The sequence below is a fragment of the Pseudorca crassidens genome, chromosome 4, assembly GCF_039906515.1.
Source record: "Pseudorca crassidens isolate mPseCra1 chromosome 4, mPseCra1.hap1, whole genome shotgun sequence".
NCBI classification, from domain to species: Eukaryota; Metazoa; Chordata; class Mammalia; order Artiodactyla; family Delphinidae; genus Pseudorca; species Pseudorca crassidens.
In genome coordinates this window covers 72,823,328-72,849,083 of record NC_090299.1, presented here as the reverse complement: position 1 = coordinate 72,849,083, position 25,756 = coordinate 72,823,328, and the positions used below count along the sequence as shown (strand labels likewise).

General features: G+C 37.2%; 2 protein-coding genes across 42 annotated transcripts in view; one reads left to right on the top strand and one right to left on the bottom strand.

Annotated features, from left to right (window-relative positions):
- Positions 1 to 13,499, top strand: part of LNX1 (ligand of numb-protein X 1) — a 200,907-nt gene extending 187,408 nt beyond the window's left edge. For 6 of the 7 annotated variants that reach the window (XM_067735956.1, XM_067735953.1, XM_067735954.1 and 3 more), the window contains 4 exons: positions 2,499 to 2,676; positions 4,292 to 4,523; positions 11,617 to 11,775; positions 12,171 to 12,766. In XM_067735956.1, the coding sequence (XP_067592057.1) occupies positions 2,499 to 2,676; positions 4,292 to 4,523; positions 11,617 to 11,775; positions 12,171 to 12,306 (705 nt within the window). In that variant the 3' untranslated portion in view covers positions 12,307 to 12,766. Of the gene's footprint in view, positions 1 to 2,498; positions 2,677 to 4,291; positions 4,524 to 11,616; positions 11,776 to 12,170; positions 12,767 to 12,982 lie in introns of those variants that run through there. The other variant, XM_067735957.1, reaches the window with a different exon arrangement.
- A 313-nt stretch (positions 13,500 to 13,812) lies between these two features.
- Positions 13,813 to 25,756, bottom strand: part of FIP1L1 (factor interacting with PAPOLA and CPSF1) — a 64,942-nt gene continuing 52,998 nt past the window's right edge. For 29 of the 35 annotated variants that reach the window (XM_067735967.1, XM_067735974.1, XM_067735965.1 and 26 more), the window contains 3 exons: positions 22,346 to 22,559; positions 14,894 to 15,031; positions 13,813 to 14,127 (listed from right to left, as the gene is read on the bottom strand). In XM_067735967.1, the coding sequence (XP_067592068.1) occupies positions 13,980 to 14,127; positions 14,894 to 15,031; positions 22,346 to 22,559 (500 nt within the window). In that variant the 3' untranslated portion in view covers positions 13,813 to 13,979. The remainder of the gene's footprint in view (positions 14,128 to 14,893; positions 15,032 to 22,345; positions 22,560 to 25,756) is intronic. The other 6 variants (XM_067735999.1, XM_067735997.1, XM_067736003.1 and 3 more) reach the window with 2 other exon arrangements.

Here is a 25,756-nt window from a genome sequence, read left to right as displayed (position 1 = left end):
TTTACACAAGTGCACAAGATAAGTGTGTCTAAGGATATTCACAGTGACACTGTTTAATTTCGTGAAAGACTGTAAAAAACCCAAAAGGTCACTAATGGTGGATATGGCATATTCACACAATGAAATACTAGGCAGCTGTTCAAGAAGAGATAAAGTGTGTGTGTGTGTGTGTGTTTACATCATAAAAGATGTCCTTATTTTCCAGAGCATTCCATATGTGTATAAGGCATCACCTTGAGAGATTGACTGACTACCCCTACAATACCCCAGGCCCCCTAGAAATAATGGAGTTAAGCCCTTCTTTGAGAGCACAGGGAATAAATGCCTTATGAATATCCCCAGGAACAAGCTGAAGCAGCAGGGCAGCCTGTTGGAGTCTCTGGGTTTAGAGCTTTGCCCTGAGTTGGGGGCATTTCAGAACTGCCTGCATCTCCAAGCTGGGATCTTTTTTTTTTTTTCTTCACTGTTGTGGCATCTCCCGTTGCGGAGCACAGGCTCCGGACGCGCAGGCTCAGCGGCCATGGCTCACGGGCCCAGCCGCTCCGCGGCATGTGGGATCTTCCTGGACCGGGGCACGAACCCGTGTCCCCTGCATCGGCAGGCGGACTCTCAACCACTGCGCCACCAGGGAAGCCCAAGATCTTTTGAGAGATATTTGTGGTTAAAGGAAGAGACATTCTGAATCTAATTGCTTTTTAAAAAGGAAAAGTCATGTACTAAGGACAGATCTTGAGATCCTCTCCAAGTCTACTCCTTTGCCTCAGCTGGAATGCTAGGACCACTATGTTCATACTGTTACTTGCTTGTGTTGTCTTGAAACTTTTCTCTGAAGAAAGCCCCATTTCAGTTTTACAGTCCTCATCTGACAACCAATCTCTACCGGGCACTTCAAAGTTCTACGGTTCATATAAACACAACCCAGACCTTACAAGTACTAATTGTAACATATACCTTGCTATAATCTTAATTTCCAATTTATTATTCTATTACTATCAAAATAATGTGGCAATTTGCAATTCATCCATCCATTTATTCGACAAACATGTACTTATCATCATCAATGTGTTAAACACAATGTTCAGGGCTAGGGATACAATCACAGGGCATTACTGTATACAATAAGGCCATTAAAACAGACGTGGGTTATTTAAAACCATAGGAAATCATCAGATAATAAATGCACAAAAATCCTAGGCTTATCTTGCTTCATAATGAAGCATTAAAAATTGATTCTGTACATGCAAGCATTAGTTCTGTATGATGTCAACCATCAAATTTACAGAAGTTTGATTATAATTCATTTGATTTGTTGCCTAGATAATATATTCACAGGGTTCAAAAAATGGAAAGTATATATTAAGTTTCTCACCCTTCCCTGATCTTCCCAGTTTCCCCCTCCACCCCCACGAAGCCACTTTTTCTTCCGGAATTTCTTTATGAAAATGCAAGTATCAGTACAAATTCTTATTTCCCTCCTTTTTTTAAAAAAAATGAAAGGTAGTATACTTATATTTTGTTCTGTAGCTTGGTTATTTTTGTCAGATGTGTTTTTAAATTTTCTTTCTTTAGATAGAACTATAAGCTATGTTTTGAACCATAGACTTTTGGAGGTTTGGTCAAGTGTTATAAGTATTTATTTGCAGAGCAAATGCCCATCTAGTCTCCTAGGTCACTGCCCAAGCAGGAAGGAGAATAACTTTTTTGAAAAATATGTATTGATACATATTCATTGATAAAGCAGTACCCTTGACCTACTCTTATTGCTTCAAGATAATGTTGAATGTGGCTTCAATGTTTTTAATCTAGTGTTGTTGAATCAAATCACAATTAATTTGCTTTTGAAAAGTTGGTCTACATTGTATATTATATAATGTATATATTATGTTTTATGTAATAAAATTAAAGGCTATAACTGCACATTATTTAGGACTGCTAAAGTAAGAGTAAAGTTGTCAGCTGGGGCAAACCTAGATATTGGTGAGATTTTAGAGTATAATATCTAGGAAATTCATTATTTTTCTTTGAGGATTTCTGTAATTGATTACCTGCATAAATTAAACTGGAACTATTTAATTTAAATATGGTTACATTTTAACCTAGAAAAACTTCCTGATATTCATGCATGACGAGAGTTTTACGAAATGTGACTCACCGTATCAGGAATAAATGGATCACCTGAAAAATTTGGGGTGCAGTTCACTTTGTATACTTAATGTTTCTCCAGTGGTCTCCAACCTATTCCTCTTCCCATTTTTTACTTCTCCCATTTGGAATATAAATTTTCTCTGAGTCAGCCTAAGGAATTTGGGACAATGTAACTCTGTTGAGAGTGAGGACCAAGTGAGGAGTTCTCTGCCTCTCTCTCCCTCCTTCTCTCTATGTACGACCAAGAACCACCATCATATATTTATGCAATCTTGGTAGTTTTTTGTATGTAAGAAATGCAAAGCCACTTACGAATAAACGTGCTATATTTGTTTTTCTGTCTGTGCCTTCAGCCCCTCCACCCTGTGGTCACTTGTCATGAGAAGGTGGTAAGTGTCCAAAAAGACCCCAGTGAATCACTCGGCATGACCGTTGCAGGGGGAGCATCACATAGGGAGTGGAATTTGCCAATCTATGTCATCAGTGTTGAGCCCGGAGGAGTCATAAGCAGAGATGGAAGAATAAAAACAGGTAAAAAGTAAAGAGACTTAAGGTACTGGGGCAGCAGAGTGTTAAAAGGAATTAGTGGCTTACTGGGTTAGGTAACTTGTTTCCAGAATTAACAAGAGAATGTGAGGGTGATCTGGCCAGGGCATCTGCGACCCATTGACCATGATTGGTTTGAGTATAGTTCCTGGACCGGGTTTCACCCCTCTTGGTTCATGTGGGTTGATGTGGGCCACCTTGCTTGCTGGTAAAGTGAGTATCTGCAAACAATGCCAAGAATTAATAGGGAAGGGCTACAGTTATGAGCAAGTTGCCTTGATTAAACGGCATAATTTGGTTCCATTCATTCTAAGTAATTCTTTGGTGGATTGATCCAGTGATGAAACTGTTCATGAATCGTTCCATATATGGGTTGGATAGGAGAAATAATTTGATAGATTTTGATTCAGTGAATATTCATTAAGTGAAAATACCAAGCCAGGTACTTTCCCATTGATGAAAAGTGTTTCACTACTTTAATCTTATATGATTTGGGCTCCTTAGAGTAAAGGAAAGAGATGTCCAATTTGTATCTCTGATAGTATTGTCAGTTCCCATGGATGGGTAGCTGATGGTTGAGCCGATATGCCCTTTCAGGGTGTTCAGATTCAAGAAATAAAATGTGAAGTTTTTGAAGTACAGTTGCTCAGCCTGAGGGGCCACGGGGGGATGGCATGTGTGAAGGGCTTCAGTCAGCCAACCTAACGGTGCTTCTCTGGGGTTCAGGATGAACTCAAGGCCTTTCCCATCTTTCTCCTTCTGTCCTTTTACTCTTGCTACGGTTATTTTGTGCGAGAAAGTTGATATTCAAAGGAGGCAGAAAGACAGGAGGGAGATAAAAAGATAGGAAATGGAGGTAGGGGAGGTATGTACTTTAGTTTCTCTTTTCTTTTTCACCCAAGCACCCGGGTGGAGAACGATGAGGTCAACTACGAAGTGACTTATTAGTGAGAGAACGTGAGCAGAGGGTTATATGATAGGATGGCCCCGCACACAGTAGAGGCTTAACCAGTGGTAGCTGTCAGCACCTTTGCACTGAATAGAAATGGAACCTCTTCTTCCCACCTCTTTAGGAACACAGTTCCAGGCCCATTGTTCTTAACTGCCGCAGACTCATCTGTCAGACTCTCTCATGGGAAGCTTATTATTTATTAATTCAACCCTTATTTATTGGGTGCTTACTACATGCCTGGCTCCGTGTGGGTGCTGGGCACTTTTGCCACATGCTCCGCCTTTGTGCTAAAAATGGGAAGAAAAGAAAAAAAAAAAAGGAGGTTTTCTTTGATTAAATAGTGAACGTGGCTATTTTATCTCCCTTCCTCCCTCCCTCCCTCCCTCTCTCTCCCCCTCTCCCCCTTTCTAAGGCAAGAGCCAAATACCAATAGGTGTGCGTTAGAATCCCCCCCACGTGATTTACCAGCGCCTTGGCACATGCGCACTGCTCGCGATTTGATGTGAGAAAACCCAGCCGCATGTTGACGTGAGGCTAAGGAAGTGCCCCTTGTCCTCTCCACGTACCCGCATCCCAGTCAGTCCCTGCCCCTTTGCCTTTCCGGTTTGCACTCTTACTAAGAATGGCTTCTGCTTCTCCGGTCACTAGGTGACGTTCTGTTGAATGTGAACGGGATTGAACTAACAGAGGTCAGCCGGAGCGAGGCGGTTGCTTTATTGAAAAGCACATCCTCCTCGGTGGTACTTAAAGCTTTGGAAGTCAGAGAATGTGAGCCCCAGGAAGAAGGCAGCAGCCCAGCAGCGCTGGACTTCAACCACAAAGACACGGCCCCACCTGGCAACCGGTCCCCCTCCTGGGTCATGTGGCTGGAATTACCACGGTGAGTCCCAGCGTGACATCCTTGGGGAGGTGTGGGAGGAAACGATGCTAGTTCTTAGACCACTGTTTCACTCTCTTGGGCTGATTCAGGGCACTGACATGTTAACGAGACCCAGGCTTGGTTGTGGGTCTGTTTGAAAGAATTTGTGTTCCTTTTGGTAACTGAAACTGCAGCAATTCTTGGGCAGGGACGAAAGCCTGGGTGTGGAAACACTGTTTGGCCTACACGGCGAGGAGGTCGTAGGGCTGACATGTTCGATTGTGTGGGTTGTATGTGCGTCAGGAAGTTCTGTCGACAGAGAGAGGGCGCTGTTTTCACACACTCTGGAGCAGGGCAAGGTCAGCTTTTCTCAATTGGCTAGTGGCGGGCCTAGGAACTTGCATGGAGGTAAAACCAGTCTGTGGCTTCACGCCTCCAGCTCTCTGGTGGCCCCAGCTAAACCCAGAGCAACGCAGCAGCACAGTTTGCCTTTGCCCAGATGCTGGGTCCTGTGTTGATTGAGGGCCTCAGATCACCTCTCCCTTGTTCCTACTCTTGAAAAGTCCTGGTGTAAACCTTCAGGAAGCAACTAGTTTGTCATCTCAGTGAGATGTAACTAGAGCCTTAGAGGGGAGCCAGATAAATGTTTCGGAAAGTTCAGGAAAGGATTTGAGGGCAGCCTTGCTAAATGGCTAGATACAGAAATCAAATATTCGAAGGACAAATAATTTGGGGTTTGCTCACCTGCATCAGAGCGTAAGCTCTTGGCCTTCAAAGGATTGCCTTAATAATTCCAAATGCATGACTTAAATGTTCAACATTAGAGTCACTGATGATGGTATCTGGCAGAGGATTAAATGAATGAAAGTAGGATGTTTGGTTTTAGTACATTTTTCTCGAGGGTGGAGATAGGTTGGTCTCTCTCTCTCTCTCTCTAATTTTAAATGAGGTTTTAAAAAACATCCCTACCTCAAATACACACTGAGATTCCCTTTTTAGCCTTCACTAGTTGATAAAATATTTTTAAAATGAGTACATTTTAAGTTAAAAACTGAGCATTGAGTTTAAAAAATTTTTTAATTTTTTAAAAAAATTTTCTTCCTGAGTGGAAGAAGAGAATTTACTTTAACTAAAATCGTATGGAAAAAATTTTTTCTAAAACTTCAATCTATTAAAATGGATCATTTAAAAAAGTTTTTTGTGCTTGAAAGCTACTTGTCTTATAAAACAGAGTTCCTTGCCGTTCATTCATGTAAAGACAGAACAAATGTGAGATGTGTTTTACTTCAAGTACAACCAAGTGAATGGCTTTCTCTCCCTCTACCTTTGCCCTTGACTTTGGGCACAGCACTTCCCTGATCTTATCAGCAGTCCAATCTGGATTTTGCTCATTTCCTTTAGAAGAATAGAAAGTGTGAAGCCAGCAAAGACAACGCTGGTTTGCAGTCCCCCTGGCAATTCTTAGTTTCCTTCATCCCCTCCTCTCCTCGTAGTAATAAGCACAGTGAACATTCAGAGGGCACCAAAGGGTAGAGAGAGAGTGAAAGTGAGTCTTCCACCCTTGGCCCCTCAGATCCGCTCAACAGAGGTCACAGTTACCAATGACTTGTGTAATTTTCCAGGGAGTGTCTATGTCAGAGGTTGGTAAACTTTTTCTGAAAAGGGCCAGAGAGTGCAGATTTGGAGGGTCATGCTGTCTCTGTTGCCACTATTCATTTCTGCTGTTGTGGTGTGAAAGCAGCCATATAGACAGTCAATACATAGGTGAATGGGCATGCCTGTTTATTTATAAAATTGGGTGTTGGGCTGGGCTGTAGTTTGCTGACCCCTAGTCTAGGTATATATGTACACCCACACATACAATGGTAACATACACACTATGATGTACCATAATTTTTTTTTAATCTAAGAATATACTTTGGGTATCGTTTCACATCAGTACACATCAAGCTTCCTCGTTCTTTTCTATGGCCAATAGTATTCTCTTGTATAGAAGTACCATATTGATTCAGCCAGTCCTGATAGTATTGTTGAGACCTAATTTGGTAGTGGACACTTAGGTTGTTTTCATCTTTCGTAAGCAATGTTGCAAAATGAATTCATAAGGAAGGTACAGTGGTGTTCATTGCACTGTTGTTGTGTCCACTACCAATAGGAACTGGTTAAAGAAATCATGCTGTATCTGTATAACCCTGTGATAGGTTACCTGGTTATAAAACTATCTGATCACCTCTTTTTGGATTTCGTAGGCATTGCATCACTGACTCGCACTGAGTGGTGATGTGGAGAAGTGAGGCCTGTCTCATTTCTTTCCTTCTCTATGTGGCTTGGTCTTTCTACCTAACGTTCAAGATAAATGTTATTTGGCGTCTTCTTTTCAGGGAGTCCAGATATGTATGTTACCTCTTTTTGTTTTATATCTTTCATTTTCTCTTGAATCCTTTTCAATTCTATTTACTTTCATTCTGCTTTCTTTGCTTGTTTTGATCTGTCCTTCATAACCCTTACTGTGTTTTCAGTAGTACATCTTTGCCTTTGTACTCACTTTCATTTCTGTGTTATTTTTCCCTTCAACGTCTTTCTTCTCGGCCCATTTCTTTTCCTCTTGTCTTATATCTCCCCTTGAAATCTTGTATCTCTGCCTTGATCTTTTTTACAGAGCCATTGTTTCAGAAGTATTTTAAATTCACAGGAATAGGGTTGGTTATAAATTTCCTTTTCTCTAGCAGCATTTCATTTCTGTGGCAGCATTTTTCTGGTGAGTGATTTTTGTCTGTTACTGTTTTTACTGTTACTCTCCGCCTTTTCTTTTATATGTCTCTGGTTCATTTTTTAACCTTTGAGCTAAATTTTTCCTGGAGTGGCTGTTTGCTGGAGGTTTATAATAAAAGGAAGGAACCAGGGCCATCTTGCAGGTTGGCATTTCTGATCTTGACTGCATAGAGCCCCAAAGGTGCCAGGTTCTCCCTCACTGATGCAATACCATGGGCATAAATGTCTCTAGTCATTTGGCATTAGTGATGTCCTAAGAGTTTCAGGCCTTAGCAAAAGTTACTTGCCTGCCGGAACCACTAGAGATTTAGGCTGCAAATAGTTTTTTTTTTTAATTCACAAAGAAGACATTTCCCTCCAAGTTATACATTTACCCAGTCAAACCTTTTCCCCTTTTGCTTAACAGATTTTGAGGGAAAACTATTGGCCCTAAAGTATGATCCAGCCACTTACCTAATATTCCCTACCAGTGAAGAAAAGTGATATGTCAGCAGGTCTAGAAACAATCTCTTTTCTAGGACATTGTGATCATGTCCTCAAGTGCAGTCCAACACGTAGAATGAATGTATATGAAGAGGGTACCATTAGTATGCTGAACCCCAGTGGGTGTCAGATATAATAAACAGTAGCAGAGAGTAAAAGTAGGTTATTAAGGACAATGCAAATGTGTCTCACCCTTATCAGGGATGCCTTTTGTACACCCCTGGGCAGTAGCTCCAGACATGGGCTCTAAGCTATACAAATGATCAGATGCAATTCACTTGGAGGGGATTCAGAAAACACTGAAGACCTTCTGCTTTATTCACTGTTGGCTCTCAGGGCCCACACTCCACATCTGGAAGTCTTTGAAAACATGCTCTCATCCGGACTAGTATGATAGTGATACACATTAATTCATTTCTTCTCTTGCCTAAGTATTTAACCTTTCACTTTCCTGAACTTCAGAAAGCATTTTGATGAGGACTGTCTGTATCGAAGAGCAGGGAGGCAAATATCATGGGTTGTTTTTTTTTTTTTTAAGTCAAAAACTTAAAACTTACATTTTAACTATAGGACAGGGACACTGTCAAGTACATCCAAACCCGGAATAGAAATAACAACTGCAACAGTAGCTCATACTGACATAACCTTTTCTGTGTGCCAGGCACTCTGCTAAGAGCTTTACATGTTCTTTGCATTTTTCACTCATTTAAAGCTCACCTCAGTCCTATGATCTAGGTACTAATATTATCGCCACTTTAAAGATAGGAGACTGCAGCACAGAGTGGTTAAGTAACTTGCCCAAGGTAACATGCTAGTTAATATGCAGAACTGGGATTTGAACCGGGCTGCCTGGTTGGGATCTTAACCACTATGCAGTGTTTGGGGAGCATCCTTTAGGAGGATGTGAAGCCTATATTTAGCTTTTATAATTTGAGTCTTACCGTTTCTTTACCATAAACAAGTTCTGCAGGAGTGTAAATGCCTCAGATTTCTGTCATTCAGTGGATGTGTCATGCACCCAGCAGCACCGTATGTATTTTTCTTCATTGCTTAGCCTCTTAGGCCTTAAATTTCTTGCCATTCTCCTCCCCACCTCCCACCATTACCTTCCCTGTGTGATGTTTGCTAATAAGTCACAGTCAATCCAGAATCAAATGAGTAGCTCCTGCCGAAGTCATTTAAGGAGCAAAATTAGTCTTTTATAATTGTCCCAAACTCACCTATATTTCTGGTGGGATATGAATGCACTTTTAATGTGTTTGTTGTAATAGTGGGTGGAGCCTCCACAGGAATACCTAGTGTCTCTGTAGGTCTTTAAATGGCTCTGCTTAGCGGGCATTCGTTGAATGAAATAATCAATAGAGTAGGTTCTAGGAATAGCCCTCATGGCCTTCATAATACATAGTAAATTATTAAAAATAAATTAAATTAAATAATTAAATTATTAAAAATTATGAATTAAAGAAGTTATAATTAAAATATTATGTAGGCACAGGGTGCTTTGGGAACCTAGGAAATACATTGGAGTGAATGGTGGTATGTTTCGTCTAGCTGGAGGACATAACCAAACTAGGAGAGTTAAGAATATCAGTTACTTTTCACAATCATGCTATGTAACAAACTAGCCACAAAACCTCAGTAGCAGAAAGTGAAAGTCGAAGAGGGAAGATGGAAGTGAGGCTGCCCACATCTGGAGCGTGCAGGCCAAGCCTGCAGAGCCCTGGGCCCACAGTGAGCGGCCCCTCTGATGTGCAGAATGCCCATTCCGCAGGGAACATCAGACACAGATCAGCTTCAGCTGACCCAGGCCAGGCGTCATTGATCTTGGCTGGCTCCCTCATGCATCTGCAGTCCTTTCTGGGTCGTTTAGGTGGCTCTGCTAATCTTGGTTGGCCATGCTCCTGTGTCTAGATTTGGCTGGCTCTGGCCAACGTCCCACTGATGATCTTATGGCTGAATCCAGAATCGGAGGGGGGCACCACAAAATTATACAATAAGTGGCACGGATGATACCAGGGAAGGGTGATGACTTGGGCCATTCATGTAATTATTTTACACAGTAAGGAAGAATGAGGAGATATTAGTTGTTTTGGACATGCTGAGGTTGAGATACCAGTGGAACATCAAGTTTGATAAACATGTCTACAGCAGCAATTCCCAAAGTTTTTTTTCAAGACCCCTACACTTATTTAGAGTATTGATGATCCCCAAGAGCTTTTGCTTATATAGGTTATACCTACTAATATTTTACCTTATATATTAATCTGAATAATTTTATTAAATCATTTAAAATAATCCATTATATATTAACATAAATAACATCTTTTATAAGAAGCAGTATTTTAAAAAATTACAAGAGTGGCAGTGTATGATTTTTGCAAACCTCTTTAATGTTTGGCTTAATAGAAGATAACTGGACTCTCATATCTACTTCTGCATTCAGTGTCCTGCCAGATCACTTACCACATGTCCTCTGGAAAATGTCACCACATGCTTGTAAGAAAATGAGAATGACTCATTAATGTTATGTTGAAATTTTTGTATTGGTAACGTAAAAATTTTAGATGATTATTTTTATAGCTTGTCCACATGGAATAAAATATTAAGAGTCAAGGTCCAAAGTGATAATTAATGAAAAAACCCAATGGTCAAAAGGGTGAGAAATACTTAAGTTTCGAGTATTGCTCCATGTACCCATTTATATGTTTTAAAGAACGTTAAGACATATTTAATCATAACCTTGGGTAAGAAGCACCCACCAGCTCTCCTCCAAACACTGGGCATAGGTGGGAACATAATGCTCTAGTGTCTGGGGAACAATTACCTGCTTTGAACATGAGCAGTCAGTGAGCCACTGTGTAAATGTGGTATCAAACACACCACAACTCCTACAGGATGAATTTACTAACATCAAGTATTACTGTGAAATACAGCAAATGAATATTTTATAATAAAAATATGGTTGTTTCCTTTAATGAATTCATATTTTCAGCAATAATCTCAGCAAAAGAAATTACTGTAAATGATATATATGACAACAGATACAAAACAAACGAGTTGCATTTTAGCACTACGTTTTAAAGTTACCCACCAGACAAACCCAAAGCTTGTTTTACTTCAAATGGGAGTCGAAATGCCATGAAAAAGTCACGTTACATTGATTAGCAAGGTCAGTAACAAATGTAATGACCAGCTTCATCACCAGAACATTTCTCAAGAGACTTTTTATTGGTTTTTCAAAAAAATTAGTATTTCAAGGTACAGTTTATAAACAAAATCACCAAATCTTGACTTTTACCAACACTGAAAATGCTAATTCTCTTTCAAACCAGTTCCTGGACTTGGGGGATTTTGGAGTCAAATCCAGCTCCTGACATACCTCTGTCATAACTGTAACACAGTTTTGTACTTAGCCTGCACCTATGTTAACACTGATCCAACTGCCACTGAATAATAAAAGGAACAGCTTCCTCAATCAAATTTTCTATTTTAGCTGAGGGTTCTACCCATTTACAAAAGACCTGTGGTCTTTCTCCCATTCCTGTTATAACTTGCTATTCAGTTTTTAACTTACTGCCAGGTTTTTCTCCTTCAGTATGAATCATTCTTACAATCTTTAAATGCACCTCAGTCTCCATTCAGTATATTACGCTGCCTGCATGCTTCTATATAACCTATCAAACATGTAAAACTATGTATAAACTGGTATCTTTCAAAAGTCAGAACTTCAGCCAATGAATTAGGGTTACATTTAAATTTTTTCCACTGAGATATTAATAAAGGGAATGGGAGATGAATCACAGTAATTACTATGAGTTCGAATTAACTGCGCATTTACATTGATTTCGTTCTATTTCAGGTACCTGTACAACTGTAAAGATGTTATACTGCGAAGAAACACAGCTGGAAGTCTGGGCTTCTGCATTGTAGGAGGTTATGAAGAATACAATGGGAACAAACCTTTCTTTATCAAATCCATTGTTGAAGGAACACCAGCATACAACGATGGAAGAATCAGGTAATAATAATGACTACTTAACAAAAAACTTGTATCCAAAGATTGTGTTTTATACATGCAAAAAGCCTGGCCCCATGTGAAATAAGGCACCTATTATATCTTTTTTTATTGGTAAGAAATTTAAAACATTTATGCAGCATTCCATTTCTAAGAAATCCAAAATGATTTGTTACTCTTGGTCCCATACAGCAACTTCCTATACTTTTAGCATTCTTTCTAAAACAAGCTGAACAATAGAATTTGAAGAATTTAAGTGAGGGGGAGAACCTTAATTAGAAGTACTGATAACATAATTAAAACTGACAGATGGAGCAAAAACTGGGACCACCAAAAAAAACTTGCATTAACTTCAGCTGTGGCTCAAAATGTTAATCATGTACCTTTATTTTTTTTAGATGTGGTGATATTCTTCTTGCTGTCAATGGCAGAAGTACATCAGGAATGATACATGCTTGCTTGGCAAGGATGCTAAAAGAACTTAAAGGAAAAATTACTCTCACCATTGCTTCTTGGCCCGGCACTTTTTTATAGAATCAATGATGGGTCATAGAAAAACAGGAAATCACAAATAAGCTAAGTTGAAACAATGTATTTATCTTATCGATTTTTGTATTTGAAGGCTACAATGTAAAAATATAAACTTTAATGTCAGGAAAAGTAGGATCTAATGAAAAGCCAATTACACCTCAGAAAATATAATTCTCAAAATAGAAACATTACTAATAGTTTTTATTCAGTGTGGAGCATTTCTCATTACTCTAGAACTTTAAGTTTATATTTTTCTATTCAATAAAAAGCTCTTAAACAGCTGACATGGTTTGTATGCCCCCACTGAATTCAAATCATACAGTTAAATTAAAATCTGGTATATGCTGAGGTCTGCAAAGGGTACACTATGGGCATTTTAAAAACAATTTCCAGACAGAGGATTTTAAAAGTGCATTGCTGAAAAGTGTTCATCAAATGAGAAATAAATATTTTTCAAAAATTATATAGCTGTCTTTTAGTATGTGATACTAAGTTCATTTCTATTATCACTATTTAAAAGTTCTTAGTAATTCATTCTTTCAAAACCATGTCGCTACCATCACTGACAAATACCTTCTAAGGGCTATCCCTAAAAATGTTCACAGAATTCTATAAACTTGTACTTTCTTAAATGTAATGGGAAATGACTAATCTAAAGCTTATTTATTTTTATTCACAGTATAGCTAGTAACTGTATACAAACTCTACGTGCTGCTCAACCAATGAGCCTTGGAAGAACCATCAAGAAAGGCCAAACCAGCTTGACCTAGCTCATAAAAGATGGCTTTGAGGCAATTCAAATTTGTCACAGTGACGAGTATTTTGTCCATGTGCCTGCCAGAAACTACATTTAGGGCAAGTTATTTCAGAGGTCACCCAAGTGCCATTAGATTTTATTACTTTGGATAGAAAAGTTCCCCTTTAGTTTCACCATGAACCCAAATTTAGAACGCTGAAAACCTGCTATCAAAAAGTTGTAGTATCAGGCTTCCCTGGTGGCGCAGTGGTTGAGAGTCCGCCTGCCGATGCAGGGGGCTCGGGTTTGTGTCCCGGTCCGGGAAGATCCCACATGCCGCGGAGCGGCTGGGCCCGTGAGCCATGGCCGCTGAGCCTGCGCGTCCGGAGCCTGTGCTCCGCAACGGGAGAGGCCACAACAGTGAGAGGCCCGCATACCACAAAAAAAAAAAAAAAAAGTTGCAGTATCAAAACTGTATGAGTTCTTTAATATGCAAAGCAATAGTGCCACAGCAGTGATAAAAGACTAGTTGTTTTAATCTCAAGACTCAGAGGTGCCTTTTGATGCATTTTGCAGTGCAACTTCTTAAGAGACTGGTATTTGATTAACTCCTCAAGGAAACTGGCCAAGAGGGAACCTTGACCTTTATCAATCAGATGTTATGTACACAGCTAAACATAGCTCTTTAAATTCCCTGCTGAGTGACTCATTCACATTACTTTCTTCGATACAAAGTCATTACTGTCTATTTTTTAAATATTACAAGACAAAGATTTTTAACTTAACATGAAAAATTCACTCTTTTATTTTAGAAGAAAAAAGTTAACTTTTCATACTAAAAGAACAAGATTAAAGGCAAATTTCTTAAACATTATCCAGAAAAATAAGATTTATAGTATCTATTTCTGGCACTACTGTACACAAAAGGCCATAACCATGCCTATTCTGCAGGTGTAGCTTCGGTGCTCTCCTGTTCAGGGGCAGGCTCGCTGCCAGCTTCTTTTCCTTCTTTGCTTCTTTTAGATTTTTTGTGCTTGTGTCTCCTGTGACTGTCTCCTTCTTCACTTTCATGGCGACGTCTACTATTACTAAAGAAAAAAGAAAGGTGTATTCTTAAAAATGTTTAAGTAGTGACGGATCAACCTACTTTAGGTAAATTCTCAGTATAACAGTGGGTTTTAAATAATCTAATACTTTCTTTTTCTCAAACACATTTTGGGGAGTAATTATTTTTTATGTGACCTTTATGCTGAGATTATATTTACATTTAATGCTCACCTTCATTAATATTTTCCTAGAACCCTAAGGACCATATACATTAGATTATGAGACCGACACACCACCCACTATGCCAAGAGGGCCACTAGGGCCCATATACTTCATTCTAAAAGACTAAATTACAAATTAGAAACTGAAGCACTAGATCAGAACAGGAAATACTTCCTAGAGTTGATTTTAGGCAAACAATAGGCATTAAAATTTAATGCTGATTTTTTTTTTTTTGGTGGGGGGGACTATAAGGCCCTGAATTTTCTTTGATTAAACTGAACATCAGTTTGTTTAATAACAATTACTACTAAAAACTGATTCATATGACAAATCCCCCCCCCCCACCCAAGATAATGTAGTAAGTCTAATTCTCATATTTTTTATTCCATGCTAATTTTGGCTTATGGGCATTATAATCTGGTTAGATTTCAATATCTTTGTTGAAACCTATAAGGAACCAACTATAGTCTTCCAATTAGGAACACATATAATGCTCTAGTGGTTACTTAGAAATGTTTGCTTTTACTTCCTGAAAACAAATCAATTTCTCTTGGCTTCAAAATGATTCACTATTAAAGAGCAAACCTTCGAGAGGACTTGTGTCTGGTTTCCTCTTTCTCTCTGTGTCGTCTTTCTCTGTGTCGTTCTTCTTTCTCCCGACTTGCTCTGTGGCGCTCATAGCCTCTTTCTGCATACTCCCTGTATCTGTATCGTTCTTCATCACTAAAATCAGAATAGAAACAAGTTTTCTTGACAACTGGATTGTTGATTCTGAATGACTTCAAGCTACAAAAGACGTGACCTGAGTCCAAACCAGAAGTCCTAATGTTAGCATCTTACACAGAATAGGTGCAAAGTATATACTTGTTGAACTGAGAGGAAAACAATGCTGCTCCCAAATTAGTACTAGATCTAATACAAGAATACAAAATATATAATGATTACACGTTATGTTAAAGGGCCAAGTTCTGTGCTTTCACAGTTGTTATAGGGTAGAAATTTTATATAAATGCTGTTTTTCTTCAAAATTTGGGAGCTGTAACTGATTTAAATTTTAATCAGCGGCTTCATTTTACTTTTTAGACTTAAAAGCATGTTTGTGTATCTCAGATTTCCAACCAAAATTCTTAATGATATTTATAAAATCTTAGGCACACAGTTAAGATTCTAAAAATATATTAAAAATATTTGGCTTATGACGACATAGTCCAAGTAGATAAAGGTTCTTAAGGTTTTGAATCACAAAGTATAAAGTATATATTCATCTAATGAAGTGGTATAAACATTAAGAACAGAGTGACATCAAAGCAACTTCCATTTTCCAGTGCAAATTAGAAAGCAGGCAATTGTAAACCGCCATATATTGGCATTCTTAGTAGATGTGCAAATTTATGAATACAGGCATACCTCAATGATATGAACCGTAGGTTCAGTTTCAGACCAATAAAATAAATATCACAATAAAGCAAGTCCACGAAATTTGGATTTCGCAATGCATATAAAAGTTGTTTACACTATATTGCAGTCCGTTAAGTGTACAATAGCATTATGTCTAAAAATCAATGTACATGCCTTAATTAAGAATACTTTATTGCTAAAACATGCTAACCATCACCTGAGTCTTCAGCAAGTCTACGTTTTGCTGGTTTGAAATATTGTGAGAATCACCAAAATGTGACAAAGAAACAGGAAGTGAGCAAATCCTGTTCGAAAAGTGGCGCTGATAATAAAGTATCATACAAGAGACTGAAAAAAAAAAGCAATTTCCACAATATCCACACAAAATGCAGGCAGAAAATTGCCTACGGACATACTTGAATTCTGACATCCCAATAACTTAACGCTATCTGTGTGGTAAGGGAGGCGGGTTGCGGGGGTGGAGTGAGGAGGAGGAAGCTGGAGGGAGGGGACCATGGGAACAACTTCAAATCCATATTAAGCTCTGCCTCCATTTTCTGATTTTGGAGAGAATGGACTAGTGAAACTGGGACTGATGGTAGTCATCGTTACCTCCTTAGACCTGTCTCTCCACGTCCTTTCGTGAAAATGGAGACATACTTCTGTTTTTCTCTCAATCCTTCAAGTCTATTTTTTCTTTTTGTTCAGCACAGAAGTCAACATTTTCTACATCCTAATGTCAGTAAACTCTTAGAATGAATAAAAATATCTTTTAGAACACTGTGTACTAAAGAGCTTTGGTTTCTAGAAATACATGTTTTATACAAATTATTAAATTAGAATTTGTACATAGCCTCAAGATGTTAAGGAATCTGAGAGAGAATAACAGGAGACAGAATCAGGTGAAAGTATAAGCCATATAAAAACAAAGCCTAACTGTGGTCTCTTAGCAAAAGTGATAATTCAGGAGTGCGACACCTAAAGCCAAGTCATATTGCTGACCAAGTTATTATTGCCTGTGATACATTTTTAATGTTATTTTAAAGAGTATTCATATATGCATATATATATGCATGATACACACACACACACACACACACGGACACATATATTACATACAAACACGATTTTTTTTCTAATCATAAACGTGTACTTGGTACTGGGGAGGTGGAAGCGTGTCATCAGAAAGGCAATGCACCATGACAGGCAGTGTGGAGTAGCAGGAAGAGTCCGTGCAGAGCAGGCCCAGGAACACGTCCTGACTGTTACTTCCTAAGTGTATGACCCAGGGTAAGTTACTTAACCTCTGTGAACACTCAGTTTTCTCATCTGTAAAACTGGCAACAGTCTTTTTCAGGATAGTGGTAGAATTGGCAATAACATTTATAAAGTGTTTGGAACAAGAGCAGGCCCTCAAATGGCCGCTAACAGGCAGGCTCACCATCTTCATTAAATTTAATGTTAAAATTTTCAGAAGCAGAACGCTTTCTGTAAAGGTGACTGTTTCTAATAAAGTTTCTAAAGGAGAATAAACTCACACCTACCATGACAAACGAATATTAGCATTAATATTATCCTCTTTAAAAATGAGGTTCTTTGTAATGATTCCAACTGGATTTACCTAAAAATAACTAAGGTCAATTATCTCATAATTCGTCCTTTGTAACCCTGTTTTTTCCCTCTAACCCTCACACCAATTCTTGTTAGCTTTGAGGCCTTTAAGATTCTGAAGGCAGCCATCTGATGGGACCCTTCCTACAGATGGTGGAAGATTTGGTCTCGTACACAAAATGTAAAGACCCCTTCTCTGATAAGCAGCTGCAGCACAAAGGTTTCTCTGAGCCTGGAAATCATTAGAGCTCATTTCAAACACCCTAGAATGACCAGCCTTCTCTCTGGCCCACAATTAAGCGGCCTAAAAAACAGATGTTGAAACTGGTCTGTAATTTTCAAAACAATGACTCTAATTTGTAACAACACATACCACATGCCATATTGCTGAAATCTCAGTCTTGAGAAAAAAAAAAGGCCTTTCCTTATACTTCATTTGGATTTTCCAGAGAACACTTTATTCCTGGGATAATTCAGAACAACACAAAATTCTTCCACCTTTTTTTCCCTCTCTGGCCTTGAACTTTTAGTCAGATTTAAGTAAACATTACGCCTGATGCCCTACAGCTAGCAACATGAAAATCAAATATGGTTTAACCATTAACACTTTCAGCTTCAATAAAAATTAAGTAGCATTTGTGCATGAGTGTGTTTGAAATGGACAAAGAATTTTATAAACACTATAATTTATGCAAAGAAAAGTTACGAGCTCTAGCAAAGCAATTCATTTCAGACTTGTTTCCTATGAAGTTCTGCATTAAGCTCCTTACCTTGTGAACATGTACATTCTAGAGATAACAGTACTATCTCAAATATATTAATTTTAACTACATTAGAAACAATTCAACTTCCCAGAAAGTAATGCGCTTGAACTTAACAGAATTCATGCACTTATGTGACTGAAGTTATTAACAGCACATGTCCCACCACACAAACTCAACACATACACTTCAACACACACATACACACAAACATGCATGTATGTACCATACCTTTACTTATCTAGTCAATAAAATGTTACCAGGTGCCTACAGTGTGTAAGTCATATTATTAGGAGCTACAGGAAGGAAAAAGATTAATAAATCCTATGGAGTTTCTTCTTGCACTTTTTTTCACATAAAGTTTTAAACTTCTAACCAGTCCTAGATATTGTGACAATATTACATGGTTAAATCTGTAACGACAGTGTATGAGTAATTCTGTATCCTCAGCACACAACTCTGTGCCTGGTACATAACAGGAACTCAAAAAATGTCAGTTACATGAGAGAGTGGCATGGATACATACACACTACCAAATGTAAAACAGCTACCTAGTGGGAAGCAGCCACATAGCACAGGGAGATCAGCTCAGTGCTTTGTGAGCACCTAGAGGGGTGGGACAGGGAGGGTGGGAGGGAGACGCAAGAGGGAAGAGATACGGGGATATATGTATATGTATAGCTGATTCACTTTGTTATACAGCAGAAACTAACACACCATTGTAAAGCAATTGTACTCCAATAAAGATGTTAAAAAAAAAGTCAGTTTACATGAATGAAAGAATGAATCTGGTTCCCCACCACCCCCGAAAGAGGAAGAAAAAAAAAAATCAAGTACAGAAAGAGTAATAAAAACAAATGAAAAGTAATAAATTTTTAAACTACCTAATTTCAAGACTAGAAAGGATTTTAAGTAATATCTCAACCATATTTCCAGTAGACAGTATGGCTCTAGTGTTGCTTTAATTTCTCTATGCTTCCATTTCCTCATCTGACAAATCAGAATTTAGACTGGATAACCCCTAAGGACCATTCTGGACTAAGAAGTATATGATTACATGATCACATCTAACAAAACAAATGCTGTCTGAATCAAGCATATGCTCACATCTTGAACTGATATATTACTTCATCTCATCCAGCAAAATCAGAAAACTGTGTACCTTACATTTATCTTATCCATAAAAATAGCTGATAACAAAAAAAAGTTATCTTTAACTTATTTCATTCTACATTGTGAAGGTACCTAAATGGATATGTTAATTAGAAAGATGCCCAAATTAACGCTTTGATATAAGGGTTGATTTTTATCCATTTCAAAACCTATCTGGCTAACACAGTTTCACCAACAGTTTTAAAGATTGTTTTTTCTCTATTGTATTCACCCTCCTCCCTGATACGTGTTAAGTCATTTTATTCACTGACACATTCATTATGTTCCAGGCATTACTGTACAAAGTGCTGAGGATACAGAGATGAAAAATGATAGTCAACACCCTGAAAGAGAAAGACATGCTTTAAAGAAGATACACAAAATGCTTAGGGAGCATGTGAAGGAATAATTAATTCTTTCTTTCAGGTTCAGAGTTGCTCACAGAAGACAAATACGAGCTGAACCTTGAAGAATCAGTGAAAGTTTGTGAGGCAGAGAGGACAGGAATAACATGAAGAAGGGAAGTGCTAAACTATGAGGCTTTCCAGAAGAGCAAGTAGTTCAGTGTAGCTAGAGCATGCAGTATATTGCCTTGGGAGAGAACCAGGGTTAAAATATAGAAAGGTGCACTGAATTTGTGACTTACGGATCATAAAAAGAATTTTGACTTTATTCTTTATGCTAGCAATAAATGAATTCTTTCCAATGGCACAGAAAGTTTTAGGGAATCAACTTCTAGGTCCCCAACTTCCATATTTATTCTTTCCTGAACATGAACTGCCTAATGATACACCTGTAGGTAACACATATGCCACTTCTCTGGCTAACCTCTCCTCCATCACGTTCCTGGCCTTTTACAAAAGAAAGGCATTCTTTTCACCAATTTTACTACAGTACATTATTGGCTCAGGGTATAAAAACCATCATGGCATCAACAAGATCTAATTTAAAATATTAGTGTCAGTAAGACCTATTTTATTCAAAGAACCATAAAGCTTCTATAGGGCTTTAGGCCTTTCTCTCTTATACATCTGTCTGCTACAAAGTATGAAGAAAGAAATGGAATATTTTGGCCTGTGTCCTGGGATGTTCTAACGTCAGATATCGTGTAGAGTAGTGTGGAGTCATAAGAATTTTCCCTGAACTAGTAAAAAAACAAAACCAAAAATTCCTTCTGAAGGAAAGCAAAAGAAAGTGCTGCGGAGGCAGCACCTTATTTTGAATTCTGTGACTATTTTATCTTAGACTTAGACAGGAAATATGGATTAAACTCATTTAACTGAACAGAAAAATGAAGTCAGACTTTTTTCCCATAGAAATTGGGTGTGATGTGGCTGCTGGCTTGACAATAGGAGCTGTCTTTTACCAGTTAAGTTATTTGGTAGCTATTTTCCATAAATGGAGTGGGGGAAATTTGCAGCTCCAGGTGTGCATGAAAATAAATATCAAATACACATAAAGGTGTTTCATTTTTACAGACATTTTGGAGAAGATATATTTCCATTTTCCTAACCCTTTCTAAGCATATTAAGTTGAACAGGGTACCTCTAAAATAAAGAGTATTAAGTATAATTGGTAGTCTTCTGATAAGTCTTGGTAAAGCCCTTTTGGTGTTCTTCCAAGAAACTGAGAAAACTAAAGACTTTGGAAACAGGGTCTTTGCAGATGTAATCATCAAGGCAAGACGAGGTCTGACTGGATTTGGCTGCACCCTAATCCAAAGACTGTTACCCTTATAAAAATAGGGAAATTTGTACACAGACACAGAGAGGAGAATGCTGTGTGAAGACAGACACAGATTGGAGTGAAGCATCATCTACAAACCAAGGGATACCAAGGATTGCTAACAACCACCAGAAGTTACAAGAGAGGCGGGGAACAAATTGTCTCAAAGCCTACAAAAAGGAACTAAACCTGCTGCCACCTTGATATCAGACCTCTAGCCTCCAGACCTGTGAGAGTAAATTTCTGTTGTTCTAGGCTAACCAGTCTATGGTACTTTTATTGTAGCAGCCGTAGAAAACAATTTCACCAAGTAACAATCAGGTGGTTTCCAACTATCTGCTTTTAAGAAAACTGAGCCATGAGGTAATAGATTCTTAAAAGTAACTTTTCATGACAGGTTAGCTGTGTAATTTTGACATATCACTAAATCTTAAAGTGCTCAAATAACTTAGTGACAGAACCGCAACAAAATTCCATCAATTCTTATTTACATATTTTATGTGAACAAGGTTTCTCAATGCTTACATTTATATATTAAAAAAAGAAAGAAAGAAAGAAATATAATCAATGGCAAAGCCTTTTTTCCCCTAACAGTAGTAACATTCATTCATGGATACAAATATTATTTAGGGATGGGAAGAAGCGCTTCCATCACATTAAAGAATGTAGTTATGTTAAATTATTTTTCAGAATTTGTATTATATTTATATATAAAAATAAACAACTAAAATCAAAAAATTTTTAAATACTTAATCTTATGATCATTAATTTTTTAATACATTTTAACTTACATAGGTATGTTGCAGGGAAGACTGATAGGATGGATCAATTAAAAAAACTTTCAAGAAAAAAAATATTTTGCATTAGAATAAAATTCTTTGGGGGACATGGCTCAGAAGTAAGAATTCAAGCACAAAAAGAAACGCAGAATTTCCACCTGTTACAGAGCTTGTTTATGTATTTTTTAAAAATGGATAATGATGTTCAGCAAATCACTATAGTATTCTTAATCCAATGGATATATAATAGAGTAATGATAACTTTATTTTAAAATTGTGAGATTTATAACAGACTGGAAATTATATCTATATAGCCAACTATTTATACTTAAGGTGAAAAATTTTTGATGTCAAGATAAAAATATGTGAGGGAGTACGACATTTTCAAAATTGTTTTAAGGAAGAAATGAACAAACAAATTTGAAGACTGCTGCTTTAGGTAGTGGGAAGTCCTTATGAATAAACAGCCTTGATGCTTTTAAAATGGCTATCCTAACTACTCTTCAAGCAATCCTTTCCCAATTGTAGTGGATCTTCCATCCTGGCACTGAATATAAATTCTAAAGTGCATATAAAATACAGGTGTACAAATTACTGCACGCTGAACATACCTGTTGAAAACACTAGGCGTGGGACTATGATCACGCTCCCTCTCTCTCTCTCTGGTGCGTTCTCTTTCTCTGTCTCGATCACGATCTCGTTCTCGGTCTCTGTCTCTGTCTCTATCTCGGTCTTTCTCTCTTCTTGAGTAATAGTCCCATTGCTTACTGGTGTCCACAAGACTAGGCCATGAAGGAGCAGAACCAGGAAGGTGGGGAAAGGCAACTACAGAGAAAAAATAATAATAATTAAAAACAAAAGTTATGGTACCTAAAAAACAAAGAAGACCAAAAAAAGTAAATATCCCACAAAAATGCTTCACTAGATTAAAAAAAATTATTTTATATATAGAACAGAGAAATAACATATGGTGAATACCCACAGTCTGGGTAAATACCCAGAAACAAACCTTAAAGATCTAACATATAGACTCTTCATTTTGCAAGGTGAACAGCAAATGAGAATTAGATACACCACAAACTTCCCAATACATCAAAAATATAAACCAGAATACATAAGGACATCTTCAAAGTGCTGAAAGAAAGTAACAACCTAGAAATATGTACTCAAAATTATATTTCAAGAATAAGATTAAAACAAAGGCATTCATAAACAAAAATAAGCGAAAGTTATAAACAACAGAGTTCACCAAAAAAAACTTCTACCAGATATATGCATATTACATTTCAAGAGTAACCACTAAAAAACAGAAATAAGTATATTATTTCAAAACAATGTAGGGAAAAATAGAATTTTTAAAAAATCACCTGAAAAATTCAGTCAATTCAAAACAGAACTAGAAAGAATGGGGGTATGGGAGACAAGTGTGAATAGCTCAAAAATCACAATACAAAAGACACTGAATTAATTAATCAGTTAAGTGACAGAGATTATTGATTTGTACTTTTAAAAATTCTACCTAAATGCTGAAGATAAGAGACATAAAAAACACACAAAATGGTTGAAAGTAAAAGAATGGGAGAAAAAAAGGAAAATACTAATAAAATAAAATACTAATAAAATAGTAATAAAATAAAATACTAATATCCCCCAATTTCCATATGAGTAGCTGTATTAAAGCAGACTCATACAAAAAGGATTACTCCGGGAAGAAAGGATGACTACTTGAAGGTGGAGGATGCAACTGACCAAGAAGACAGAACAAATTAAACTTCCAAATATCTAACACCATTGCCTTACTTTTTACGGAGTAAAAACTAACAGAATACAGGTAGAAATAGAAAAATCCACCATGATCGTGGGAGATTAACATACTCTTTCCATTACTGACACTTCAAGCAAACAAAAAAATCACTATAGATATATGAGGACCGAGCAAAATACCGCTAACAAAGTTGATTTAATGGACATAACATAGAATACTGCCCAGGGCAGGTAAAGAATACTCATTCTTCTCACCCATATGAAACATTTATAAAAATATACTATGTACTTTCAAAGGATAAGTGTAATAGACACCATGTTCTCCGACCACCATACAATTTAAATTAGAAGTAAAAATTAAAAATTATGGGAAAATAATCTCCATATATATCAAATTTAAAACACACTTCTGATAACTCAAGGGTCAAAAAAGTCATAAATTTAAAATAATTTAAAAACCGAACATAAACAAAAACCCAATATATCAAAAGTCTAGAAATGAAAACTGTTCTGGAGGGAAATTAATCTTAAAAAACACTACATTAGAAAAGATGGAAAGTGAATGAATTAAGCTTTCAACTTATGAACCTAGGAAAAAATAGAAAAATCTAACAGAAGGGAGATAATAAAGATAAAAGTAGAAATCAAGTAAATAGAAAACTACCATACAATAAACAAAGCTAAAAGTTGGTTTTTAAAGACTAGATGAATAAAACATGATAATCTTTTGACAGGATTAAGAAAAAAGAGACCTCATAAAAATGATCAGAACCAATAAGGGACTACAACTACAGATGTTGCAGAGATTAAACAATACAGAGAATATTATATACTTTAGACCAACACATTAAGTAACTCAAGAGTGAAAAGAAATCTTGACTAGTACCATAATTATTAAAGACATTAAACCCGTAATTTAAAACCTTCCCACAAGACCAGATGGCTTTTACAGGTGACTTTTACTACAGATCACTCTAATAATATACAAACTTCCAGAGAATAGGAAAAAAAGATTATTGCCTAACTTATCCCATGTGGCTTGTATAACCTTAATACTAAAACCAGTTAAGGACAGTACAAATAAAGGAGAATCACAGAACAATCTTACATATGAACTTAGTTGTCAAAATCCTAAATAAGTCAGTGTTTATTTTTAAAAATAAAAAGGTAAAATCAATCATGACCAAGTTAGGTTTACCTCAGCAAATAAAAGGTGGCTCAATATTAGAAAAATTTAGAAATCTGCCACATTTAACAGAGAAGGAAAACAGTATGATCAACTCAGAAAGCATCTCATAAAGCTCAATATCCGTTCACAGTTTAAAAGCCCTTGGAAAACAAGAAGAGATTTTCCTTATACTGACATAGGGTTTTATCAAAAACCTAAGAGTAAAAATCTAGTAGTATAAATATAAAAGCATTTCCTTTAAAAAAAAAGGGGGGGTATCCCCAGACAAGAACTCCACCTTCAGTACTTCAATATTACATGGAGATCCTAGCCAGAACAATAAGACCAAAAAAAGGGGGTTGGGGGCGGGGGGAGGTGAGGAATAAGAATCTGAAACGGAAGGAATTGCAGATGATACTGCCTGAAGAGAATTCACAGACAAATTATAGTGAGAGTTCAACAGGTAACAGGCTACAAGATCAACATATATATTGATCAATAAATATACATATAAATAAAACAAAAACCAATTATATTTCTAAATACAAGCAAACACAAACAGTACATGGAGCTTAAATGAATATACCATTTATAAGAACAAAAAATAGGTACCTATGACTAAATCTAACCAAAGATGTGCAAGAAGTGTATGGAGACAATTATAGCACTCAGCTGAAACACATTAAAGAACACCTCCCTACATGGAGAGTACTTGTTCATACATTAACACAATGTTGTAAGGTATGAATTCCTACAAATTGTTCTAGAGCATCAATGTAACAAATAACATGGTATAGTAAGAGAAAGGACTCTGGAGCAAGGCTACAAGGTTTCAAAGCCTGCCTCTGCCACTTATTGTGTGACATTGGGAAAATGGCCTTAATCTGGCTGTTCTTAAATTCCCTAGTCCATAAAATGAGGGTCGTAACACTATGCCTGCTTTATAAGACTGTGAGGATTACATGAGTTAACAGTGTTTGTCATACTGTATGCATAATATAAGCGTTAATTATTAATAAAAATCAACAGAGTTTTTCATGGAATTTGCAAAGTTGATTCTAAAATAGATATATAAGAGCAATGGCCCCAA